The sequence below is a fragment of the Diabrotica undecimpunctata genome, chromosome 4 (genome assembly GCF_040954645.1).
Source record: "Diabrotica undecimpunctata isolate CICGRU chromosome 4, icDiaUnde3, whole genome shotgun sequence".
NCBI lineage: Eukaryota > Metazoa > Arthropoda > Insecta > Coleoptera > Chrysomelidae > Diabrotica > Diabrotica undecimpunctata.
Genome location: NC_092806.1, coordinates 144115168 through 144141928, shown reverse-complemented (window position 1 = coordinate 144141928; position 26761 = coordinate 144115168). Strand labels below are relative to the sequence as shown.

Here is a 26761-nt window from a genome sequence, read left to right as displayed (position 1 = left end):
TGAAGATTTCAATTTTCCTATCAATAATTCAATTAGCTCATTTGGAGTGTAAGGACATAATTGTAAAAAATTTTCATTTTCATTATAAGGCGGTTTCCTTAAAGTATTATTTTGATGACTGAGAATTTTAGAACGTACCTCAATTGGAGCATTCTTAAAGAAAACATTGAACATGTTAGTAACAATAGGGCATTCCTCTATTACACAATTTTCATCTGATTTTAGGCATATATTTTTCCTTCCATTATTGTCAACATTATTAGTCACGTCAGCAACAAGTCTTTAGGCACTATTTGAAGGATTATCTGATGACGAAATAATACTCTGGTAATAATTTTCTTTGTCAAACATAAAAGTTTCTGGTGTTTCCTTTTTTCTAACTTGTAATATTCACGAAGATCCGGACAGGATCTAGATAAAACATGCAAGTTTTTTAAGTTACTACTAGATAAGCGTACTTCAGTGTTTACCCATTTCTTACGATCATTTATAATACGTTTATTTTGCAATGGAAAATTAATGTTAAAATAATGCGAAAAAATTCAACAAACACATTAAAAGCCAAATTAGTATCAAGTATACCGTAAACAAGATTCTAATCTTCCAGCATAAGACTTATAACAAGATTATCTATCCCACTCTCAGAAAAATATCGCTTTTGACAAGACATAGGCAAGGTCGATATATCGATTTCAAGTTCAACTAAAACAGTTCTATGATCGGACACAGTGTTGTCAAGAATACATGATGTACCTAAATTAGAAAAATTCACAAAAATATTATCAATTGTTGTTATGCTGGTATTTGTTACTCTTGTAGGCCATTTGACAAGATTAGTATGTATGTTGTAAGCAGATAAGCAATTCAGTAGTTTTGTTTGGTTATTGTTTATTATTTAAAAGATTATTTAAAAAAATATTTACGTCTTCACACGGAGATCGGTAGCAATTCAATATGTACCGCAAAATCAAAGAACAGCAAAACTCTGAATGTTTATCAGAACAGAATTTTTTGACATTAATATTATGAGCGTTTACATTTCTCTTTACGAATATTCCTACACCACCTCCTCTCACTGAAGAGTTTCTACAATAAGTACTACTCATAGTAAATCCGTCAATGTATACATTATTAATAGAGTCAATGGTTTCCCATAATTCTGTTAGACATAAGATTTCTATATTTTTAAATGTAATAATATCAACAACAAATCACACATTTTATAGTTATTTATACTTTGAACATTTAATAACATTAATTTAGGGTTAAAAATTACCTCTGGAACCTCTGATTTTTCCGTAGGTACAAAAAATTGTTCACACATGCATTTTCAGGCCAGAGTGCTAGATCCATAGCTTCATTAAAATTATTTTGATATATTCGGACCTTAAATGATGAGTAAAGACTTGGGTAGCGAGACTTCATAGACTCGCAAAGCACTTCCGGAAAATGGGGTTCCAGAAGATTTTCCATTGCAGTCACATTGGTGCTAGGATCAATGCGATACACATGTAGATCCACATATTTTGGAATACCTTTGACAGATCCAGCACCAGTTCCAACAACTAACTGTATTCTTCCTTTGTTTATGTCTTGAGCTTTCTGCCAGATGCTATTTTTTGGCTCAATCTCCTCCTTAAATCCACAATTATATCGAGAAATACAAAAATAAAATTCTACAAAATAATAATACGCCCATTCCTAACATATGGTTCAGATACCTGGACTCTAACTAAAAATAATGAAAACAACATGTTAGGATGTGCCAAAAGAAAAGTACTAAGCCGAATCTATGGATTAGTGAATGACAATGAAGTGTGGAGAAGACGATACAACTTCAAACTTTATAGAATATACCAGGAACTAGTGTTGCCCAAATGCAAGAACAAGACGAGACTTAGACAGTCTTGGTCTTGATCTTGCGCCAATACACCTGGTCTTGGTCTTGATCTTGGTATTGCACTCCCAGTCTTGTTGGTCTTGGTCTTGCAGCAAGAGTCTTGCAAGTCTTGCAGTTACCCATTAGCCTATTGCTATTTATTAAACGTTACTAGGGGAGTTTGAAGCCACGATCTAAGCGATCCTTGCCTATGCTCTAACTAACCCAGCTACCTACCATGCCCAATGAAAGTCAATCAAACATGGTTAAAACACAAACAAACCAAATTAATGACATAAATTTGACTGTATTTTAAAGAACATTTTTGTCTAGAAAGGTATTGATGGTAATCTTAGTTCTACTTTTATATAAAAAACTAACTTAAAAAAATAAAGAATAGGTAAGAAAGCAATAATAATCAAAACAAGTTATTTTAAATTAAGGAGATATCTACTTAATAAATACATTAATTTACCAAAATAAAGTAGTAGGAATATTTTTTTAGGAACCAGAATTTTGATTTTTTAGGAAGAAAGCTTTGTAATTCTTTTTTGTGAAAAGATATTAGATGCTTCCTTAAACCTGAAGTGTTTCTGTTTTTCATTTTCATTTTAACCTTTCTATGTAGGCACAATTCAAACAAAGCAATATGGGATGCATAAATTATTTCGAAAAACTCATCAAATTTGCTCTTAGGTCTTTTATATCTATAATTAGAACGCTCACTACTCCGACTATCTTAAAACTATTTGAATCTTTGTCCCCCATGTCAAATTGTAAACTTGTCAAATGAAGTTTAGTGATGTCGAAAAAGTACCTACTACTATTAATGTCCGTTACTATTCAATACCCTAAGTATCTAATAACAAACCGAGAATTATATATCGTTACTTCCTTATTCTAAATATTTCGGTATTTTGTTTACACGGTAAGCTACATTATCTGTTGTTATTAATAAACTTTTGAATATTATCGCGCTCTTTCAGCAAAGTTGGTTTAACCGAATGATCTCATCGCACACTCAGCAGAAACAATGTTTAGTGTTAGGCCGATAAGATTTATTTATTTAGATTCCTCCTAAGTTATAATGGGAAAAAAATTGAATTATTAAGTGGGTGTCCGTAATAATAAGTGTTCTATTTTTTATAGCTAAGGTGACATATTTATAAAAAATTTCGATACGATATTACTGCCGACGTATCAATGCAAGATTATTTTATGATTAGAGGGCGGCTATAAATCTGGACAATTAATTTCAGAGCGAAGAAGTCGTCTGCTGGAAAAGAATGTACAAAATATTTTATTTTTACATTGTAATTATGATCTCTGAGCACGTGTCCAATGTGTTGGTTTTAATGAATATTTTGTTTGATGATTTTGATGTATGTTTATGGTATTGTTCGTAATGCACATAAGTCCAGTTTTTTAAATTTTTATTACATATTTTTTTGCGCGTCTCATTTGCGCTAAAACGACACTCCGTCCTAACTGCAAGACGCAAGAGTCTCGCAGGCTGAGTCTTGTTCTTGCGTAAATCTTGCACGGTCAGTCTTGGTCTTGGTCTTGCTAAAATTAGGCGGTCTTGGTCTTGGTCTTGGTCTTGCGAAAACGCAAGAACAAGACCAAGATTGCGAGACCAAGACCGATTTTGGGCAACACTAAAATTGATGAAGACATGAGAAATGTGCTTGGCGGTGAAAGGCGATGGATAGGGACTACTGGAGAGAAATTCTTGAGGAGGCTAGGTCCCACTCAGGTTACCCATATTAAAAGAGGAAGTTATTAAAAGGAAAATACCAGTTTTAGTAAGTCAGTAACATATAGAGGATACATCATTTATGTTTTTTAAATAACAAACATATTAAATCAGAATTTGATGTTTATTGAAAGTAAACTAAATGTACGATCAAATACTTACCATGTCGGGATAGTATTATGAGGTTTTTTTCCTGGTTTTTTCCTTATAATTTATTATGAAATCACTAACATGAGAATTTTACTGTCATCATGGCATGTGTTTGTCTTTTTAAAGACGAATTACATGCTATGGTTTTTTCTAACGGATATTCTCAAGTTAAAGTTGATTTCATGTAATCGAATGAACTATCTTATAAGTAAAGTCGTCCCAGGAACGCAACTCAACAATATTGACAATATCATTTTAAAGTCGTCTATTTTAAAATGTATAATGTATGCCTGAATTCTCAATATAAATGAGTCAGATAAATATAAATTATTAGAAAAAATTTTTACCAAGTAACAAAAAAAATTTGTTTAATTTACTAATGTTTTTATTTTGAGAACGATTTCCGAAGTGGAAATTGAAACGTCAATAAACGAATCTACGACAAAAGGACGCGGAAAAAAGGACGCGCGAAAAAAGGACGCGCGAAAAAAGGACGCGTGGAAAAACGGACGCATATTATTAATGAATTACTATAAATAGTTTATTTTAATTGACATTAGCCATTACCCCCTTTTTATCCCCATATGTTATTACAGAAAATGATTCTACCTAACCTAAAATCGGTTCCCCAAATTATTTATATAGGGGAAACTTGTCGCGGTAGGTAATTTATTCTGTTCTTAACAAGAAAACATTTTACAAATTGATATCAGTCTGTTAAGATGGTGTTAGCGTTTGTGAAAAGCCAAAAAGGCAACAACTTGTTACTTTATAATGGATTTCTCCATAAAAAAGAGCGAGTGATTGGTGAAAAGACAATTTGGAAGTGTGCTACTTATAATAAGTGCAAATGTACAGGAAGAGTGCATACCGTTGTGGATGAAATTACAAAATCCACACAACATAATCACGTTGCAGACACGGCAAAGATTGAAGCAAAAGAAGCTTGTAACCGGATGAAAGAAGTTGCACAACAACTGGAACACTCCACCCAAGGTGTAGTAAGTGAAATTTCTCAAGGACTTTCCTTAGCTGCTACGGCACAACTTCCATCAGTGTCGTCGTTAAAAAAAACTGTGCAAAGAGTTCGGAACGAGCTAGGAGGTACGCCCGCAAATCCGAGAAATTTAGAAGAACTTGTGCTTCCTGAAGAATATAAAACAACTACAGGCGGTAAGCTATTTCTATTATTTGACAGCGGGCCAGAAGAAGAACGTATTTTGTTATTTTCAACACAAAGAAATTTAAGATTTATGAAACAATGCGATCATTGGTATGCCAATGGAACATTTAACTCAGCACCACCATTGTTTTCTCAAATATACACAATTCATGGAGTGCGATACAGTAATGTAATCCCGACTGTATTTGCACTTCTAACGAACAAAACACAAGAGACTTATACACGTGTTTTTCAGCAACTAAAGGTGTTGAATCCGGCCTTGCGCCCTCTAACAATAATAATGATGGACTTTGAAATAGCGGCAGTGAATGCTGCACAAACTGAGTTCCCAAATGTGAGAATCCGCGGATGTTTTTTTCATTTCTCGCAGTGTATGTGGCGCCATATTCAAAGTGCCGGATTGTAACGTAGATATATTGAGAATCCTGACTTCGCCCTTTACCTAAGACAATTGACAGCTCTTGCGTTTGTTCCAGACAACCATGTAGTCAGAGTGTACGAGGAGTTGCTCAATAGCGATTTTTATACACAAAATGAAGAACTACTAGTGCCGCTGATTAATTACTTTGAAGACACTTGGATAGGGAGATTAGCTAGAAGAGGAAATCGAAGACAACCCCTTTTTCCAGCAAATGTATGGAATTGTTACGATTTGGCAGACCAAGATATACCTCGAACTAATAATGCTGTCGAAGGATGGCACAACAGCTTTTCTTCTCTTCTCAATAGTGCACATCCGAATATTTGGAAATTTATTAATTCTCTAAAAAAAGAATATGATTTAAATGTTTTGAAAATAGAGCAGTACATTTCGGGCAATGTACCTCCACGCAAAAGAAAATATCAAGATACAGCAAACAGGATAAGGGCTATTGTTGCCGATTATGCTGACAGGCCAACTTTAGAATATTTGAGAGACATTGCTCACAATTTTCAGTTGCAAACATAAAAAAAATACAAAAAAAATTAATATCAAAAATAAAACAAAAAAAAATAAAATGACAAAAAAATTCCAAAAAAAGCAAAAAATTAAAAAAACATAAAAAAAAACTTGTAAACACGCCAGCTTCTGCTGCCAGTCCTAAGCCTGGATAAAGTGTGAAGGCAAGTTTTTTTCATATAAATATTTTTCACTTTTTACTTTTACCGTAACCGATTTTAGGTTAGGTAGAATCATTTTCTGTAATTATATATAGGGGATAAACGGGGGTAATTGCTATTGTCAATTAAAATAAACTATTTATAGTATTTCATTAATAATATGCGTCCTTTTTTCTACGCGTCCTTTTTTCCACGCGACCTTTTTTCGCGCGTCCTTTTTTCCGCGTCCTTTTTTATGCGTCCTTTTTTCCGGGTCCTTTTGTTGGTATGCCTCAATAAACATACTTTAACCTTTAATTGTGGCTTATTCCCATTCAAATATTTATTACTTTAAAATGCCACAAGAAACTAGCTTCAGAACAATATTAAAATAATATGTAATAAAAAATATTACCAGATTTAATATGCTCTTGATACCATCCATAATCGTTAGTAATCCCCTAATTGCAACCACTATTTTTACTTTATTGAATAATAAAATCGTAATTTCACCTTTATAAGAAAACTGATCATAGTAGTAAACGTACACCATGACTATCTCAAGAACTATAGCCAGAAATATGATGACAAGAGACCATCCAAAAAGCTTATTAAACATTGTCACAATTTTGCATGTTTCAGTGTATTGTCGTTTGATGATAACTATGTTATCGACATTTATACGCAATACATCTTTTGAACTATGGCAGCAGTAAAGTTGTTCAATCAGAAAAAGATATTTATTAGAGATCATAGTAGCTGCGTCAAAGATTGTCAAGGTCAGACAGAGTTGATAAAGTCTTATGAAGTAGTATGATATATCGGGCATAAAATGAATTTCATTCCAAATGATATAGGCTTGTGCCAGAAGTATGAGTATAACTAAAACAAAGTCGATAAGTAGGATATTTCTTTTAAAAGCACTTTTAATTGTAGAAATCGATCGGTCTATCATTACCTCATTAATCTTTTCTATAAATTGAAACCATAGACACCTGTAGTTAAAACTTATTAAAAAACAAGAAATGATAATGGACCCATAGCTGATGTTATAAATAATATCCATGATAAAAATATTCGAAGTGTGTAGTTGAAACCATATTCTATCGATTATACATTTCAGATAAAATCCAAAAAATATACCACACACTATCCATGAATACAACTTATTATATTTGTTATCTTTGTAAGGTAAAAACCCAAGAATATTTCCCATTATAGTTATTTTCGTAAAATGTACTTTCTCCATATTCATGGTTTCGTCGCTTCGGTAGGCTGATATATGGAAATAGGCAGCGAATATCAAATTTAATGAAATATCAAATTTGACAGTGAAAGGAACATTCCCATTACTGTACGAATTGAGTTATTACTAAAACATTAAAAGATTAATATTGTTTTTTTTTCTGTACTCACGCATCAAGAAGTCAATTCAAAAAAGAAGATCACGTGGTAAATAAATGTTTAATAATATGTTTAGGGCTTCAAGAAGTACACCAATTCATTGTTTGTTTGAAAAAATAGTAGACAATCTACTAAAATACATACAGTAAAACCTCCGTTAATCGAAATAATTGGGGGGGAGGCCGTTTCGGATAACAAGAATTTCGGTTAAAAATAACATTTTTTTTTATAATATTCTTGATCAAAGTATTGGTATTAAAAAATACTATGAGTTGATTTCGTAATGTTTTCTAATAAGTAAATCCAAAATAAAGTAATAAAATTAAGGAAAATGAACAAGTTTAACATGCTTTTTTAAAGAAATCTGCTATTTTTTTTGCGTTTTCGTTTGACAACGATGTTTCTCTCTCCCTCCATCGTTAATTTGCAGAACGTCATGAGTTTGCCTCATTCGATTGTTCGACGAAACGTAAAGCAATCTGAAAAGGACAAAACTTTATGTAATAACAACAAAAATTAAGAATCTAGTCGTGTCCCTAACTAATTAGGCCTACTGTATAAAATTCTTTCGTCTAAAGCATTGAAAATCTCGTCGACGGTCTTGTGCTGCCTGTTGCTTCTTGGGTCGTCATCTTCGGCATCTGATATGCTCAGGTTGTCTTGATAAAGAACCATATCAATGATGTCCTGGTCGATATATTCTCGTTCTGAGTCATCAGCTGCTAACCAGTCACGTATCTCTTCTTAGTTAATTTCGTCATGTCCCGGCAAATTTTTAATGAAAGGTTTAATTTCTTCTGTCGTTTTTTTACCATTTTCTTCTTCAGGATCGTCAATCAAAATCTTATCAAAAAGTTTGTTCCAGCATTTTTCCAAAGTTGAAGATTTGATCTTGGCCCACGACTCAGCTCACCAATAAAAATGTTTTATTGTTAAAGATTTGAGAATTTCGGGAACACTTTTGGATTAATTCGTCTCCTGTAATAACAGATGTCTTAAGAATGCTTCTCTATAATGTCTCTTGAATGTCTCTATGACTCCCTGGTCTAACGGCTGGATTTAGCTTGTGACATTCGGTGGCAAAAATCTGACAATTGTCACCATTTTGTAGATTTTGAAGGTGAGGGCGCATTGTCAACAAGCAACAATGCTTTGACGAGAAGGTTTTTTTATTTTAAAAAGGATTTTACACTTAAGACGAATTCATTTTCAAACCATTCTAAGAATAAAGTGGTTGACATCCATGAACTTTTTTGGCTTCTATACCTTAAAATGCCTTTTCGGAAATATCTTTTAGAGCTCTTGGTTTTTGTTATTTCCCAACACACATAGACATCAATTGGTGAGTGAAATTAACGGAATTATTTACGTTTTGCGACAAACATTTACTTTTTATTGACGAAATTATTGAAACTGTCAGCCGTTTCGGTTAAACGATGTTTCGGTTAAAAAGGTTTCGGTTAAGGGAGGTTTTACTGTATTACCGAAAATTTCAGCTTCTCATTATATAGCCAAACTAAGTTCCAAAAAAATGATGTAGTAAAAAAAATCAATGCGCTATTGATAGTAGATCTTAGCCATGGTAACTGGAAGTAGTGATGTAAGAAGAGCATATTCTGAAGAGAATATTCTCGAGAACGAGAGTATTCAAAATTCTCGACCAGAAAATGTTCCGCCAGAATTTTTTATATTTACAAAAACCGAAACAAAATAAAAACTAGGTAGATATGGGTCAAATTATTATAATTTAAAAAATATGTACATTGTTTTGGTCAATTCACAGTATATTTTTTTGCATCCCAAACATTATTATTCTTGAAACCCAAACACCTACTTCATGAAATTCTTTTTTGCTTTTCTTGTCTGGAGAATCGCTAATGCGATTTTAGATAAAATTTCCGAAAATCGAAATAGCCGGGGAATCCCACGAACCACTAGCTAGGATGTTTACAGTATCAGTATTTATTGTTTTGGTGATATATTAACGTGCAAATATTTGGAATGAATCGATGTAAAGCAAAATTTAGTACAAAATCTAAAAGTTATATTTGGAATTACTTTAAAATTAAAAGTGTACAAGGTAAAACAACGTACTTTTGAAAATTTTGTGATAGTCAATACGTGAAAAATGCAACAAAAATAACAATACATATAGTAAACTGTGTTAAATGCTCGGTGGGAGCGAGACAATTATTTTTTTTATTTATTTACGCTGTAATAACAAGGGTTATTAGCGACCTAAAAAATATAATACAGGTAAAGTTAGAAAAAATTATAATAATTGATACAGTCCTGAGTCTTTAAGATGACTTATTGTGTTTTTAATGTTCATATTTTTTCCTAAGGCTTCCTTTATATTATTTGGGGTAGTGTGCTTCTTTCTTCCTGCTCCATATGTTTTGTACTGAGTTAGTATATGCTTCACGGAGAGTGTTACTTGACAATTTTCACACATTGGCGGCACAGTTCGCGTCAAGAGGTGTTTATGTGTATAGGTGGGTACACATATGCGAGCCGAACGGTATACGTACCGTACGCGTACAGATCCTTGAAAAATATTCTACATCTTACTGATCGCATACTTATCTCGATCCATGGAAAGCGACAAACCAACAACGAACACACATGTGCGAAATGATTCATTTTATTTATAATTTGGGTACTGATTTATGTTCTGTTTTTGCTTGTTTAACAAAAATAAAAATATGTACAATAATCAGTTTACTGTTTTCTCACGTCTCTCTAGGAAGGAACACGTCATTCACACAATGTCGATTTGATGACACAATAAAAATGTTCGCTGCGTCTAGTAAGCGCCGTCCAAACTGAAAGACGAGCTTCCTTTGAAGTCGTGAAATAAACCGCAACCCGCAAAAATTTGGTTCGCGACGAGTCACGATGAAACAGTACGCAAGCGGTTTTTTCTGCCGTACACATTAACGAATATAGCGTTCACAAACGGTTCGCGAACAGTTCTGCTCGCATATGTGTACCCGCCTTAAAGTTACTGTGCCCTAAAGTGTATTCGTTTACCAAATTCCCATCAGTAAACATGAGCACGTGTTGATATTCGCCGTCTCATTCGTCAAGAGGCGATAAAATATAATTTATTACCGTAAGCGAGACAGATTCTCATGTTACAGATCCCAATTCGCCATCATTTTAAATTCTAATTGTATCGTGTTGATTTTTAAGTTAATATATTGTGTTATATTTATGTTATAGTTATTGTTAAGTTATTTACTGGTCGTGTTATTTTTTAGAGTTTAGTTTAATTGTGATATAATGATTAAATTTCAAGAAATTTTTACACTAACAGTTTCAAAAGTAAATATTTTTAAAAATCGTATGATACATAGGTCGTACATCAGTACGACCCTGTTTGGCTTACACGTGGTTCTATTGACGATTGGGCATTTGTAGAATGAATAGGGTTTAGTCGCAAACGTGTTATTCTCACTTGGTTGTGTCTATTTGCTGTGGTTGGAGCCACGGTTTCATTAATTGTTTGATTTTCTTGAGTTTATTTTGTAATGCACTCCACTTATTTTGCCACGCACTTAACACTTTATATTTTATTTCTGACTTGAAGTCATCTGAAGAAATCTCATTAATAAGAATGGAGTTCTGGCTGAAGGATGCTAAGCGGGCTAGTTCATCTGCTTCTTCATTTCTTTGTATACCTGAATGTGATGGAACAAACATGAAGTCAACAGTGATCTTATTATTATTTAGAATCTCTATTTCTGATTGGATATGTGAGGTAATTGGATTATTGGTATATAAACGTTTAATAGTGTGAAGTGAGCTTAGTGAATCGGTTATTATGAGAAAAGGGGACTGTTTCGACAGTGGGTAAATATAACAAATAACCCTATAAAAGTACAGTATTATAGACTGAAGCGTAGATTTTATAGGCAGTTTTATAAAACGCATATCAGGCTGTTATTGTTAAAAAATGTATTTTTTGAACTGTTGATTAAAAAATTTATTTATTGTTTACACAGGTACGCAATGTGAAGTGATAGATACTAGGAGTACTGTTAGTGTCTCCAACTCCAGCTCCAGCTCCATATCCACACAGTTTATGCTAGTTTTATTGATTAATCATCTAAAGAGGACCAAGAAAATTTAGATCAGCTTTTCGCTAGAGCTATTTATGCAACATGGACGCCTTTTGCAATTTTCGAAAATAAGCACTGGCAATTGTTTTTCAAACAAAAAAGACCTTCTTTTAAAATGCCAACATGGTATTCACTTTAAAACAAATTGCTAGATGCAGGACATGAAAGTGTCAATACAAATATTAATGTGACGATTGTTTAATCTACTGTTTTGGATTGCAACTAGATTGTTGAAGTTACCGAAGAAATAAGCCAATACTAAACTTTTTATCACCTCCATCTCTTGTTTTTTATAAAACTATGTTTACAGACACTTATCGACATACAGCAGAATAAGCCTCGACCAAGTCAGGTAACTGAGTGTTTTTTTAACTTATAAAATCATATGGACAAATAACGGTCTTCAAGTCTATTATGGATTCAAGAAGAAAAAGCAATAAAAATGTTTGTCTCTAAAAGGAAGCAAATGGCGATATCGTCGGTATACTGCGAAAACCAGGTAAATGTCGGAATACCGAAATCGAGAAAAACCGTTTTTAAAGTTTAGTTTTTTATTGTGAATTAAGCAGTCAGCCTGTTTTTGATATTAGGTATTCTAGTGAAAGATGCATATATCTGAAATGATATTCTATCATTAGTTTGAAAAAGTTAAGGCACCTATCTGACTAATCCTAAATTTAAGTTGGAAATGCTATCATTTACCTGGTTTTACCTGTAAATCTAAATAAATCAATTACTCTTCAAATAACATATTTAACACAAATATAATAAACCAAGTATAATATTTTCCAGTTTTGTGATCGAGATATGAGGCTTTTACTAGGTAATAGCAATGTTTTAAGGTATTAGTCGATATTTATGACATTTAACTGGTTTTCCCTGAAAATTTTGTTAACATCTGTGTGTAGTTATAGTTATTATTTATATGAATGATAGGCAGTTTTATAGAAAAAATCAAATTTATTTCGAATATAATAATAACAATATTATTATTATGAGGCTTCCTCGTTCGATTCGTCACTGAAAGCAGGCTCTGGCAAGATGTCTGTTACATCATTTCCAGTTTTCAAATTACGATATCACCCGTGATATTCCTCTGGTATCACTCCCTTATCCCATAGCTGTACCAAATCTCTCTTTTTTGCTATGCTAATTGGAAAATGTGCATCATAAAGTCGTTTAAGTTCTTCAAGATTGCTTGTATTAGTTGAGTTGATAACTTGGCGTGCTTTTTTCTTTTTGACTGCCGTGCAGTATCAGTAAGGAAATAATTGAAGCTTGTTGACATGTCATAATTAAAATAGATTCTGTTTGTCTCTCCTTTCACGCATCTCATTATCTTTATCTTCAACCACATTATTTTTTCGCTGTTTTGGTCTTTTGTCCGGTTTTTAATCAAAGTGTGTGACAAATTTTTTAAATCATAAAAGTCGTAGTATTTAACTTCTTTACATTTGTATGGTTCTATACATACTTTTTTATCATCAACCTTGATATTTTTAGTTCCTCTTGCATTTTAAAAAACAGACAAGTAATCTGGCATCGCATAGATAGATCTGTGTTTTTTAGCGGTTTCGATATTACTCTGCATAGAGTCAACTTCCATATAGGAATGTCCAGACTCTAAAAATTTGTGTTCAATAATATTTAAATGGTCTATGTTTTGAACATCCCATAATAGTAAGGCTGCAATATGCTGATTACGATTCTGTCTTCTGCAGGTATCAGAAAATAAACTTATTTCACTTACATATTCTGGAACACATTTTGATAAGTAGTGGAAAATAATGCTTCTTATTTCAGAACTTTCTTGTCTACCGTTAATTTCTGACCAGTCAAAACATTAAGCTGCATTTAGTAATGCGGCTTCATATACACACAAATTGTAGACACATAATTTTCGATAATAATATAGTTTTCCAGTCAATCCACTTGGAATCTGTAGTACGGCCTGTAGATCGAAAGTAATTGAAACAAAATCCCGTTGTTCATTAGATCTTTTCTTATCATTTTGTTTTTTAAGATTACATACTTCTTTTCTTCTCTGATGTTCTCTGTAACTGTCTTCTAAATCCGATTTGTCAGTTGGATTAGCCCTATCATATTTATTACAAACTAAACATTGATTTTTTTTAGCAACAAAAAAGCTTAAATTATAGTCGTTAGAAAATATTCTTTGATATGTAATTTCGCTAACACCTTCCAGTTTCTTCTGCTCACAGTCATTTATAAAAAGTTGGTACATTTTTCTTATACTTAAATTTTTGTCCAAATATCTACGCTTGGAACTTTGGCGAATATGATGTGGGCCCATGGTTGGAAAAGACTCAATATGAGCCTTCACGATTTTTCGGGTTTTACTGCTTGTTTTATTTGGCGGTGTATGCTTGCCTCTTTTATCTGTGTCTGCATAACAGCCTAGAATATCAGTTTTTCTTACAACATCCTGTATTAACGACGCTGATATACAAAGTGTCTTACAAAAAAATTTCTCACATACCTGTATGTCTTGAACATTCAAAGAAAAGTAAAACTTTTTGGAAAATGCACGTGGATTTTTAAACTTCAACGAACTGCAACGACTCTCTTTGGTGGCTCCGTTTTAATACGTGCAATAAGAAAATGTTTCAGGCCTACATATTCTAACTTTCAATAATCACGACATAGTCTTTGTCTGTAATCTTCGCTGAAATAACTGGCACATTTGTAAAAGCACTCTAAACAATTAACTGGTTTTGGCAATTTTGCTGGTCTATGGTCTTTTTTTTTATCTCATAAGGCAAACCCTCAGCACGCCTCCTTTTTGCGACATTTATTACCCAATCTTTGGGGTTAACTTTTCTCTAACGTTTTAGTGGACGTACGTCTTTCCATACTTTGTCAAGAAGTAGATTTAATATCCAACTAGCTATTTCAGTTGACACTAAATTGTTCGTGGGTGCACCTATTACAGTATCTTTTTTCTCATCATTTAGGCTATCAAAGACAGCTGTGTGTAAATCATATAGACTTCCTAGAGAGAGCGATCCCTCTTCACTTGGCTGATATGTGGGGTCTACATCTGAAAAGTCACTATCAAAAATGGATTTCATCATTGAAACTATATTGTTCTCAGAATCATCAAGAATTGAACTGCTGTCTTTAGTTATTCTATCTGTGTATGTGTTATAAAGATCATTTATGGGTTTAGCTTAGTAACCATTTCTAAATTTTAACTCAACCCGTTTTCAGGTAGAATGAAGTAAGTGTACTTAAAGGTTTTTACTAGTCGATATGAAAGAGAAATTTTAATAAATCATACACGTAAAATGTATTAATGACACTTATCACCTTTTTACTGAATATGGTTTGCAGTAGTAGAAATATATTGTTGTCCGGCATAATAGTATATGTGGGCTTACTTTGTTTTACATGCAACAGAACTTTAATTTTATGGAAGTAAGTAGCGATATATTGTTTTATTTGAAAATGAAAAGTTGATTAGGTGTACTTATTTGTTTATTACACAAATTATCTGCTGAATGGTAAGTCGTATCATTTATTGGGTTTTACCTGTATGTAGAGCAGAAAAAGCTGAGAATTTTGGTATACTTAACTCAATATTTTAAAATTTGTCATTTATCTGGTTTTCGCAGTATACCGACGATATATTCAATTTATTTGGCAGCGAATATATTTTATGCCCAGTTTAATGGTGTTCATTTAATCAGGGAAGAACAATTTGAGGGAACCGAGTTTATAGATCATTTCTTCTTCTTCCTATGCCGTCCTTATTAACGGAGGTTAACGACCACATTTTTAAAAGCTTCTCTGTCTTTTGCAACGTGGAATAATTCGTCTACAGTCATGTTTGTCCAGTCTCGAATATTTCGCAGCCATGATTTCCTCTTTCTAGCTATTCCCACAATGATAAACATCCGACAATGGACAGGGCTAAATTTTGAACAGCTAATAAGAACAGCTGAAGATAGAGAAGATTTTAAAATTGTAGTAGCCAACCTCCATTGAGGAGAGGGCACTTTAAGAAGAAGAAGAAGCTATTCCCTTTTTGCCATCGACTCTACCCTGCATGATGACCTGCAGAAGACTATATTTATTATTTCTTAGTATGTGTCCAAGGTATGCAGTCTTGCGTACTTTTATCGTTCTCAACAATTTTTTGTCTCGACCCATCCTTCTCAGCACTTCCTCATTGGTGACCCTGGCAGTCCATGGAATTCTCAACATTCTCCGGTATATCCAAAGTTCAAAGGCTTCAATCTTTTTAACTATTTGCGCTTTTAGTGTCCATGTTTCTACCCCGTACAATAGTTGCGACCAGACGTAACATTCAACAAACCTCAGTCTCAGCGCAGTATTCAGATTTTTGTCACAGAACAATTGTTTGAATTTTAAGAACGCTGCCCTTGCCATTTTTATTCGTACCCGGATCTCTTGGCCTGGATCTAATTCTGTGTTGATGTAAGCTCCCAGATATTTATATTTTGTCACTCTCTCTATTTGCTCTCCACCAAGAGTTAGTTGTTCATTATTTATTGGACTCCTTGATACTATCATAAATTTGGTCTTATCTGTGTTGATATCAAGTCCCATTTGAATGCATTCACTATTTATTGCATCTAGTAAAGTTTGTAGTTCTTCTATACTCTCAGCCATAATTACCGTGTCATCTACAAATCTCATGGTGTTTATGATTTCTTCACCAATTCTTATTCCCTCTTTTCTTTCCCATAAGGCTTTTCTGAATATGACCTGTAAGTACACGTTGAAAAGCGTCGGAGACAAGACGCATCCTTGCCTAACCCCTCTCGCAATCAGTATATTATTTGTTTCTATATCGTTCACCTTTACTACTGCTTTCTGGTTCCAGTATATAGCCTTAATAAACTCAATGTCTTTTTTGTCTAAATTGATGTTTTTTAATTCATCTATTAACTTCATATGCTGCACTCGGTCAAAGGCCTTCCTAAAGTCTATGAAGCATACATATGCACTCTTGTTATATTCCCGACATTTCTGCAAGAGTACCGTCACCGCAAATAATGCTTCTCTTGTACCCATGCCTCATCTGAAGCCAAACTGAGTTTCATCTATCTGCTCCTCACATTTCTTATAAATTCGGTTTTGAACAATTTTCAAGAGAATCTTTAAAGGGTGGCACATTGGGCTTATCAATCTATAGTCATTACATGATTTGGGATTGTTGTTTTTTGGTAGAGGTAAAAATATCGATTTAAGCCATTCGTCCGGGATGTTGCCCTCTACATATATGTGGTTGAGAATTCGGGTGAGTCTCTTTATATTACCGTCATCTAAGGCTTTTAACAGTTCAACTGGAATTTGATCAGGACCCGGTGCTTTGCTTGTTTTGCATTCTGTAGGGCATTCTTTACTTCTGAGGGTAAAATTTGTAGGTATTGTTTTTCTTCACCTATATCTTGTTCATTTTCTCTCTCGTCATGGAACAGATGGATTATATATTGTTCCCATACTTTTTTATGTAAGTTTGAGGTGTCATGCTTGTTGCTGAGTTCTTCCAATTCCTGGCATTCTTTGTTCATCCATTCCTCTTTAGCCTTTCTGATTTCATATTTGATTTTATTCTTGATGGTTTTATATTTATTTTCATCTTTATTTTTGTATTTTCTTTTTTCATTTATTAGCTCAACTATTTCCGATATAGATCATTTACCACTTTAAAATATGGTGATGACTCGGTTAAAATAATGGCAGATTTGGCACTTTATCGGTCTAAGGTAAGGTGGGAATTTTTTGGAAAGCCATATGTTTACTAAAATTAACTAAAATAACAGTGGATATATTAAGCATGCCTTTATTCAGTGCAGCAACTGAAAGAAGTTTCAGTACTTATGGTTTCATCCACTCCTCTAAAAGAAGCCGACTTATTTCTGAACGGACTGGTAAGGTAACTTTTATTGCTCACAATTTAAAAGTGTTAGACGTAGACCAATCCATGATTGAGCTGGCGACTCTCATGAAAAACAAAATCCCACAACTTATTACTAATAAATTATTTGCTGTTAACCCGCGATCAGTACCTGTGTTAGAATTTATCTAACATTTTTTATTTTTTTTGTATTACTTTTTTTCACGCCTCGTATATTTATCTTCGGCCAGCTATGGCTCACTTAATGTTTTGTCTAGTCACTACCATGTTTAATTTAGATAGAAATTAACAATAATCTGTTCAGTGCGCTATGAAAGTTGTCAGTGTCGGGGATGTTAGTAAAAATCTAACGCGGTACTGATTACCTAGTTACGAAATTTTGAATTATATTAAAATATTTTTTGTGAGCTAGAGTAAATTTGGACTTTGTTGTTGTTTGTGATGGCGTACGAGAGGAAACAGCAACGGTTACTAGCCCTTTGGGAGGCTATAGAAGATGATATGCAATAAGATGAAGTCTATCAATCGGACACAAATATTTCAGAGGCCGCTTTATCAAGTGACGAAATAGATAAAGAGAATATACAAGGCCCTGCCTCTACACAATCAAATTTTAAAAGATCTAAAAGAAGTGGTCCCTATTATACTGGTAAAGATGTTACTAAATGGAAAAAAAAATAGGTTAATCTTTGTATGTGGGTATATTTTATAAAAACCCTTAAAAGGGCAACATTAAAAAGACACAATTAATGTTGCCCTTTTAAGGGTTTTTATAAAATATACCCACATACAAAGATTAACCTCTTTTTGTGATACGTGGTATACAGCCAGCTGCAGGAATTATTTTCCTTGTGGATTATGTTACTAAATGGTTAATGCACCAAAATCAAAACAAAGTTGGAAAAATCAGCCCTCAATATATTGTTACACAGACACCAGGTGTAAAAGGTGTTGTAAAAGAAGCCAAAACAATATTGGATTGTTGGAAACTTTTTTTCTCGGATAAAATTATTCAATATTTTACAGATTGTAACAACGAGAAACTTCAAACAATAAGACTTACCAGCAACGAAAAACATTACAGTCCTACAGATCTTGACGAAATGAGTGCATTTGTCGGGCTTTTATATTTTGCTGGTGTAAAAAGAGCCCAACATTTAAATACTTCAGAACTTTGGAGCACGGACGGAACGGCCCCAGAATAATTTGCTGCTATTATGTCAGAACGCCGTTTTCTCTCTATGGTACAAGCTATTAGGTTTGATGATATTGAATCTAGAATAAAAAGAGTCCAAGAAGATCATTTGGCGCCTGTGCGATATGTTCTGCATAACTTTGTTGGGAAGTGTTTACAAGATTACTCGGTGGGTAGTTACATAACAGTGGATGATATGCTTGAGGTTTTCAGAGGGAGATGCAAGTTCTGTCAGTATATTACAAATTAACCTGAGAAATCTGACATAAAAATCTACGCTGTTGTAGACTCTCGAATGTTTTATACACATAACATTGAAATTTATGCAGGTAAACAACCAACTGGTGCATATGAACTGAAGAACGATGCCCATAGTGTTGTAAAAAGACTTTTAAGATATTGTAGTGGTACTGGACGATATGTAGCTATGGACAATTACTTTACATCTAAATCTTTGAATAATGACTGGGTACACAAACACCGTATAACGATAGTTGGCACATTACGTAAGAACAAGCGAGAGGTTCCTCCAATTTTTTTAGATACCAAATTACGAAAAAGAAATAGCAGCATGTTTGCTTGTGGAGTCGATCCCAATAAATGCGTTCTTACCTCATATGTACGAAAACCTAATAGAAATGTGCTGATGCTATCGACGTTTCAAAAAGATAATGAAATTGATCCAGAATGTGGCGATGCAATGAAACTTTCAGCCACAATATTCTATAATCTAACAAACGAAGCTGTGGATGTGGTGGACAGGATGAAGGTAGCACAAGAGTGAGCAACCATTGGCTTTTAACTATTTTTTGTTCTTTACTCAATATTGCTGGTATAAATTCACAAATTGTTTACTACAGCAATACAAACACAAAGCTCAAACGAAGATTATATCTGACAGATCTTGCTAAGCAACTTTTAAAGTCCCATATTGTTCGTCGATCAAGTATTACATCACTGTCAATTCTAATAAGTCAAAAAATTAGAAATATTCCAGCAAATAAAGCCAGTCCAGTCAATGCTGCTGAACTAAATTATGCGAATGGGAAGTTTCGTTGTTTCTTTTGCCCGGAAAGAGAAAACAGATTTACTCAGCACCGATGTCATACATCTTTGAAATCCGTATGTAAAGAGCATATTGCAGAAGCAGTTTTGAGTTGCAATGACTGTATTAACAGGGGAGAAGATTCCTAAATTAACAACTTGTTATTTTTTGTTGTTAATTTTCTTGGTTGTAAACAGTTCTTAAATAAAACCATTAAAAAAATGCATAAGGTTGTCATTTACTCAAAAATAGCCATAAATTCACTTAAAAATAGAAAGTCATCAGGACCAGATGGAATAACCAACGAGCTTCTAAAACACGGAGGAGAAAGTATAACCCTAGGGATGAAAAAAATTATACAAAAACTAATATTGCACAGCAAGATACCAGACGCATAGAGAAACAGCATAATGATACCAATCTTCAAGAAAAGAGATAAAGAAGGCCCCAACAATTATAGAGGTATAAATCTACTAAACAGCGCACTTAAGCTTACGTATTTGTACTAAGACAAATTACAGAAAAGGCCATCGAGTATAATAAACCAGCATATCTATGTTTTATAGACCTGACGAAGGCTTTCGATCGCATCCAAGTCAAAGACGTCTTACACTTACTGTATAAAAGAAACATAGCAATCAATATTATACAAACCATCGAAAACATTCACTTCCATAATCGAATACAGGCAAAGATAAATGGAAAACTAATACAGTGTATACCAGTACAAAGCGGAGTGAGACAGGGTGACTCGTTAAGCCCACTTCTCTTTAATATAATAATGGACGAAATAATACACGCAGTACGTAAAGATCATGGCTACATAATGGGGAACGAAATCTAAATATTATGTTATGCAGACGACGCCGCATTAATCGCCGAGACAGAAGACGAACTCCAAAGATTAACACACATCTTCAATACAAAAGCCAAGAATTACAATATAATATCAGCAAAAAAAACCAAATGTACGACATCTAAATACCCACTACGATGTAAAATCGACACTGATGGGAAGATAATAAAGCAGGAAGCAAGGTTTAGATATCTGGGAATAGATATAACTAGTTACAGAGATGTTGAAGAAAAAGTACGACAACAAAGCTTAAAAGCAAGTAAAGCGGCGGGATCTCCTAATAACAAAATCTGGAAGAACAAACACCTAAGACAAGACACAAAAACAAGAGTCTTCTTCTTATAGTGCCGTGCACGTATAGTGCGTTGGCGAATTATCTTAAAGCCAGACGTCTGTCTCTTGCGGCATACAAAAGATCGCCAATGTTATTTATGCCTGTCCAGTTCTTTATGTTCCGTAGCCACGACATTTGTTTGCGACCTACTCCTCTCTTGCCTTCAATCTTTCCCTGGATGATTAGTTGAGGGATTGCGTATTTTTTTCCTCTCAAAATATGGCCGAGGTATCCAATTTTTTGTACCTTGATAAAATTGAGTACAAGAATCTATTAAGCAGCAATTAGACCTATATTAACATACACGTCGGAGACAAGACCTGGCACATCTAAAACAAGACGACTACTACAAGCTTTAAAGCCTACATACAAAAAGGAAGAAAAAGAAGAAGTGTTAGAATATATATTTTTTGAAATATTTTAAAAATGCAAAAAATATGTAATGAAACATAATATTACCAGATTTAATACGGTCTTTATAGTATCTATAATGGTTAGTGCTGCTCTAATGGGAAATACTATTTTTATTGTATTAAATAACAATATTGTCATTTTACCATTAAAAACGTCTTGGTCGTTGTAGTAAACGTATGTCATGACTAGGTCGAAAGCTGTAGCCATAAATATCATGACAAGAGGCCATCCAAAGAGTTTATTAAACATTGTTACAATTTTGCATGTTTCAGTGTATTGCTGTTTGATGCTCACTATATTATCGATATGTTTACATAAGTTAACTTGTAAGCCGTGGGATAGACTCAACTGTTCATTTAAATGAAGATATTTACTGGATATAATAGTAGCTACATCAAAGATTAAAAGGGTTATACAAAATTGATAAAGTCTTATAAAGTAATATGCCATGTATGGCATAAAATGTATTTTCTTCCATACGATGTACCATTCTGCAATCATTATAATTAAAAGAACAATAAAGCCAATAAACAGAATATATCTTTTGAAAGCACTTTTAATTGTAGAGAGCGATCGATTTGTCATCACCGTTTCAATCTTTTCTACAAATTGAAACCAGACGGAGGTATATTTAGTACTAATTAAAAAACAAGAAACCAGAATGAGTCCATCGTTGATGTCATATAGAATATCCATGAAAAAAACAATAGATGAGTTGTACATTTGAAAGCATATTCTACTGATAATGCCTTCGAAATAAATGCCACAAAATATGCCAAACAATACCCATGAATACAACTTATTATATTTGTTATCTTTGTAAGGTAAAAACCCAAGAATACTTCCCAATATAGTTATTCTTCTGAAATGTACCTTCTCCCTACTCATGTTTACGTCAGTGCGTTAATATGTACGAACCGATAATGAATATTGAATTAAACGAAGTGCTAAGTGCACATTATCGTAATTGTGTAAATTGAGTTATATGAATAAAATTAAATGACCAACATAATAATCTAGAAATATACGTGGTATTTGGAATGTCGTTTATCCCAGGTTCAAAAATTTAATACACATTTCTTCATCTTCCTCTTTATAAGTAATTCTGCTTGTTCATTGGCGGAATAATACCTCTATGGAAGGTTGTTACTCCATCTTTTGCACGGTCGTCCGATACTTCTTTTGCCGATTGGTGACTTATCTGTTGATATTTTGACGACACGGATCTGCTCCATTCTGCTTATGTGGTTATTCCATTTTTTTTTCTATTTTGTGTTCATTCATTTATACAATATACTTTGCATTTTATTTTAATGTCTTCACTTCTCTTTTGATCTCTCAGATGATTTCCTGTAATTCTTCTTAGTACTCTTATCTCTCCCGTTTTCAGTAGCCTTTGTATTGTGGGTAAGTAGGGTCTTGTTTCTAAGGCATATGTTATTTTTGGCATTATAAATTCTTTATTTGCTATTTGTACTTGATCTCTCACTTCATTGTCCAGATCTCCATAGCTGGACAGTGTAATTCCAAGGTGTTTTATTTCCATTACTTGTTTAATACCGATGCCATCAATTTCTATTTTACATCTAGTTGGTTCTTTGCTGATTACTATTGTTTTAGATTTATAGATAGGATTGTTATATTAAATTCTGTTGCTCTTATGTTAAATCTGTGGACAAATCTTTGCAAACTATCTTGATCTTGGGCTATTAATATTGCGTCGTCTGCGTAATAGAGTATTTTTATTTTTTTATTTCCCCTTGTCTTAATCAGCTGCCTATTTCTGTAGGTTCTGTAGGTTGTTTATCTATTCTGACTTCCATTTTTCGATAGTTTTTATATTATTTAAAAAATAATATCTATTATACAAAATAGAGATTATATATTTATGTCCTACTGTATCAAACGCTTTCTTTAAGTCAATCAGACACAGTAATGTTGGTCTATTATACTCTAGTGATTTCTTAGGAATTTGCTTTATAACTAATTGCATCTATGCACAATGTTATACTACGAAAACTCTGTTGTTTAGGTATCTACTAAACTTATCCTTTAGTTAGTTATTTAGAAAATCGCATCAACCAAATGGCCATTAGCAAAAAATTACTGCATTACAATTTGATTTATTAAATATTGTGGTACTTATTAATGTCTTTCAAGAAATTCAGAGTATTGTTAAAGGGTCAGTCTGTACCTAGAGCTTCTAGAATTGTTCCTGGTATCTTGTTGTTACTTCGTTGTTGATTGTATAGAGGACATTCGCATAGTATGTGCATTATTATTAGTGTAGTATTCTTAAACGTTTTACATCGCGACGGTTCGCACTTTTTAATTAAGTAATCATGCGTTAATCTAGTATGTCCACGTCTGAGGAGCGTTAATATTATTTCTTGGCTTCTTGACGTAGATAACACATTCCATCTCTCTATGCTGGGTTTCACTTGTTTTAATTTTAAATTTGACACATTCCATTTATTTTTCCGCGCACTTAAGATTGATTTTTTTATGTAAGCTTTTATATCCGTTAATACGGATGTGTTTACGGTTTAGGAAACGTCACTCACTATCGCGTCTTTCGCACTATGATCAGCAGTTTCGTTGCCTTTTATTCCTGTATGAGATGGGATCCAGATGAAAGTTATCTCATTATAATTGATATAAGCCTGAAGAAGGACCGTTTTAATTTTTTTTAAAAGCGGGTTTTTTTGGATAGAGTTGTCGGATGCTTTGTATGACACTAAGTGAGTCTGTTAAGATAATATATTTGCAGTTTGTTGTCAAATTGATTAGTTCTATGGCGTAATAGAGAGCATACAGTTTAGCTGTATAGGTAGTACTAACATTAGATAGTTTGAATTTAAGGATCTTCTCTGGAGTTACTACAGATGCTCCCACACCTTCGGATGATTTTGAGCCACCAGTGTATATCTGGGTATGATTTTTATAACGCCTAAGGATTTTTCTAAAATGGGAAATAATTAAATCATGATTAGTGGAGTTTTTTTTAAATGACGTAAGTTAAAAATTATGTGATGGTATGTTTTAAATCCAAGGTGTATTATGGTCATAATATGTGTATGGGAGACATTCAGGTATGATAATATCAAACAGATCCAAATGGTCTTTTATTCTTTTATAGAAAGGTTTAACAGAACTATGATTTGCATTGAGTTTGAGAAATTGTCAGTAAAAGTATTTCTATAGACAAGATTTTTTGCATTATCCTTAATTTTTGTTGCATAAGTTAGACTCAGGTAAACTCTTCTATTATTTAACGACAATTCATTTGCTTCGCAAAGTAAATTTTTAATCGGTGTTGTACAAAAGGCTCTCAGACGTATTCTGAGTGCTGTGTTGTGAATAGTGTCGAGCTTTTTAAGTACTGATTTCGATGCTGAGTCGTAAGCTATAGCCGCATATTCTAGTTGCGATCGTATAATAGTTCTGTATATAATTAACAATGTACTCCTGTCTGAACCCCAATTCTTGTGTGCTATAATTTTTAGTAAATTTATTCTTATGTAACATTTACATGTTAGATTATTGATATGTTCTTTCCAATTCAAATTTCTGTCAAAAGTAACTCCTAGCAGTTTTAGCCAATCTTTTTGTTGTAGTGATTGGTTGTATAGATAAAATGGGATTGATGTACTGACTTTGTTTTTACAAAATGCTATATATTAAGTTTTAGTTGTTGAAAAGATAAATCTAGCTTCCTGTGACCACTTTTCAATATCTAACAAAAAACTCTGGGCAAGTTTTGAGAGGTTGTTTAAGTTTTTGCGTTGACCAAATATTACGAGATCGTCAGCATATAAGCAGCCTTTAAGTGGAAGTTGTAAATTTCGTAGAACATCATTTATGGCAATTATAAATAGCGTAGGAGTTATAACAGATCCCTGAGGAATTCCATTTTCTAATTCCTCTTTTGACGACAAGTTACCATTTATCTTATCTTACCTTTGGTTCATTAGTACTTGTAAAAAGTTATACCTCTGTAGTTTTCTGGCTTGTTCTCCATTCTTCCGGTGTTTTATTATGTTTTATAATTTTATTAATTAATGTTGGTAATTGTTCTCTCATTGCTGCTTCACAATATTTCAGTAATTACGAGGACACCACGTTTATCTCCTGATGATATCTCTGTTGTTCTCCGATGCATAGATTGCTATCACATTCAGAGGTTTAAGATTCAGTTTAACTTTTACGTTTATAATTCTTCCAGGGCAATTCTTCGCTCCTCTGGTCTCTGGCGATGGACATCAAATTGCTTCTTGGGAAAGATTCGCGTGTTTAAACTATTAGGCTTTCCACACCCAATTGCAAATACGTTAGTTCAATAAAAAAAAGTAGCTAGTAGACCTTCCAACAAATAGTGGAGCTTTCAGACAATTTTAAAACTTGTTTAGATATTATTTTCGAAACTAGTTTCGAAAAATAGTTAATAGCAAAAATTTTGGGTTATGCATAACTTTTGAAAATATAAATATATAGTAGTGGGGTATAGTCTCCCATCGGGCGCGTCCCCGGGTGGCGGATAGGGGAATGCCTCCCAGATATGGGTGGTACCGGGGAAATGAAATACCCGGCGTAGATCAAAAACTAGCAAAACAGTAGCATCTGATCCAGAGTGGATGGCTACTAACAGCGTTAGACCCAGAGTTATCGGCTGATACAGAACTCACAAACCCGTCTGGCAAGCGAGGTATTTTAATGACAAAAAACTATCTTCAGGAAACATTTTGAACTATGAAACAAAGGGAACAGGACTCCAAGTGGGTAGAGTTAACTCGGAATCCGACACTGGGAAACCGGTCTGCCTTAAGGATTCTGGGGGAGGCAAATATTCGACAAAAATAAATATAGGAACGTATGAACGAAAAAACAAAAATCCTCAAACTAGAGGAAGAACTGACTAAAATACAGTGGGATATTATCGACATATCCGAAGTAAGAAGAAAAGGAGAACAAAAAATACAGCTAAAATCAAGAAATTTGCTACACTATAAAGATAATGAAGAAAACACCAACAATGGAGTAGGATTTATAATAAATAAAAAAGTAGTTAAACACATACAATCTACCAAGGGCATATTAGATAGAGTAGCATACACGACGCTTAAATTAAAACGAACGTCCGTAAAAATTATACAGGTGTACGCTCCAACAAGTACCTACAGCGATGAAGATATTGAACATTTCTACGAGAACAAAACAACAGCTATGAAAGAAAAGAAATTAAAATTAACGTTAATAATCGGGGACTTTAAAGCCAAAATAGGAGAAGAACTATATAAAGAAGAAGACAAAGTAGGATCCATGGATACGGCTAAAAAAATGATGGAGGACATACATTTATGAATTACTTGGAGGAGCAGCAACTATGCTACTCAATGCAACTATGCAGCAACTGCAATGAATATATTCTTCAAC

General features: G+C 33.4%; 2 protein-coding genes across 2 annotated transcripts; both read left to right on the top strand.

The window, feature by feature from the left end:
• The first annotated feature begins 4507 nt into the window (after positions 1-4507).
• LOC140438986 (uncharacterized) lies at positions 4508-18689 on the top strand. The gene is made up of 2 exons (XM_072528621.1): positions 4508-4958; positions 18511-18689. Exons 1-2 carry the CDS (start codon positions 4508-4510, stop codon positions 18687-18689), a joined length of 630 nt encoding a protein of 209 aa, XP_072384722.1.
• A 285-nt stretch (positions 18690-18974) lies between these two features.
• On the top strand, positions 18975-19463 carry LOC140438985 (uncharacterized). Its single transcript, XM_072528620.1, has one exon. The coding sequence runs from the start codon at positions 18975-18977 to the stop codon at positions 19461-19463; it is 489 nt and encodes a 162-aa protein (XP_072384721.1).
• The last annotated feature ends 7298 nt before the right edge of the window (positions 19464-26761 follow it).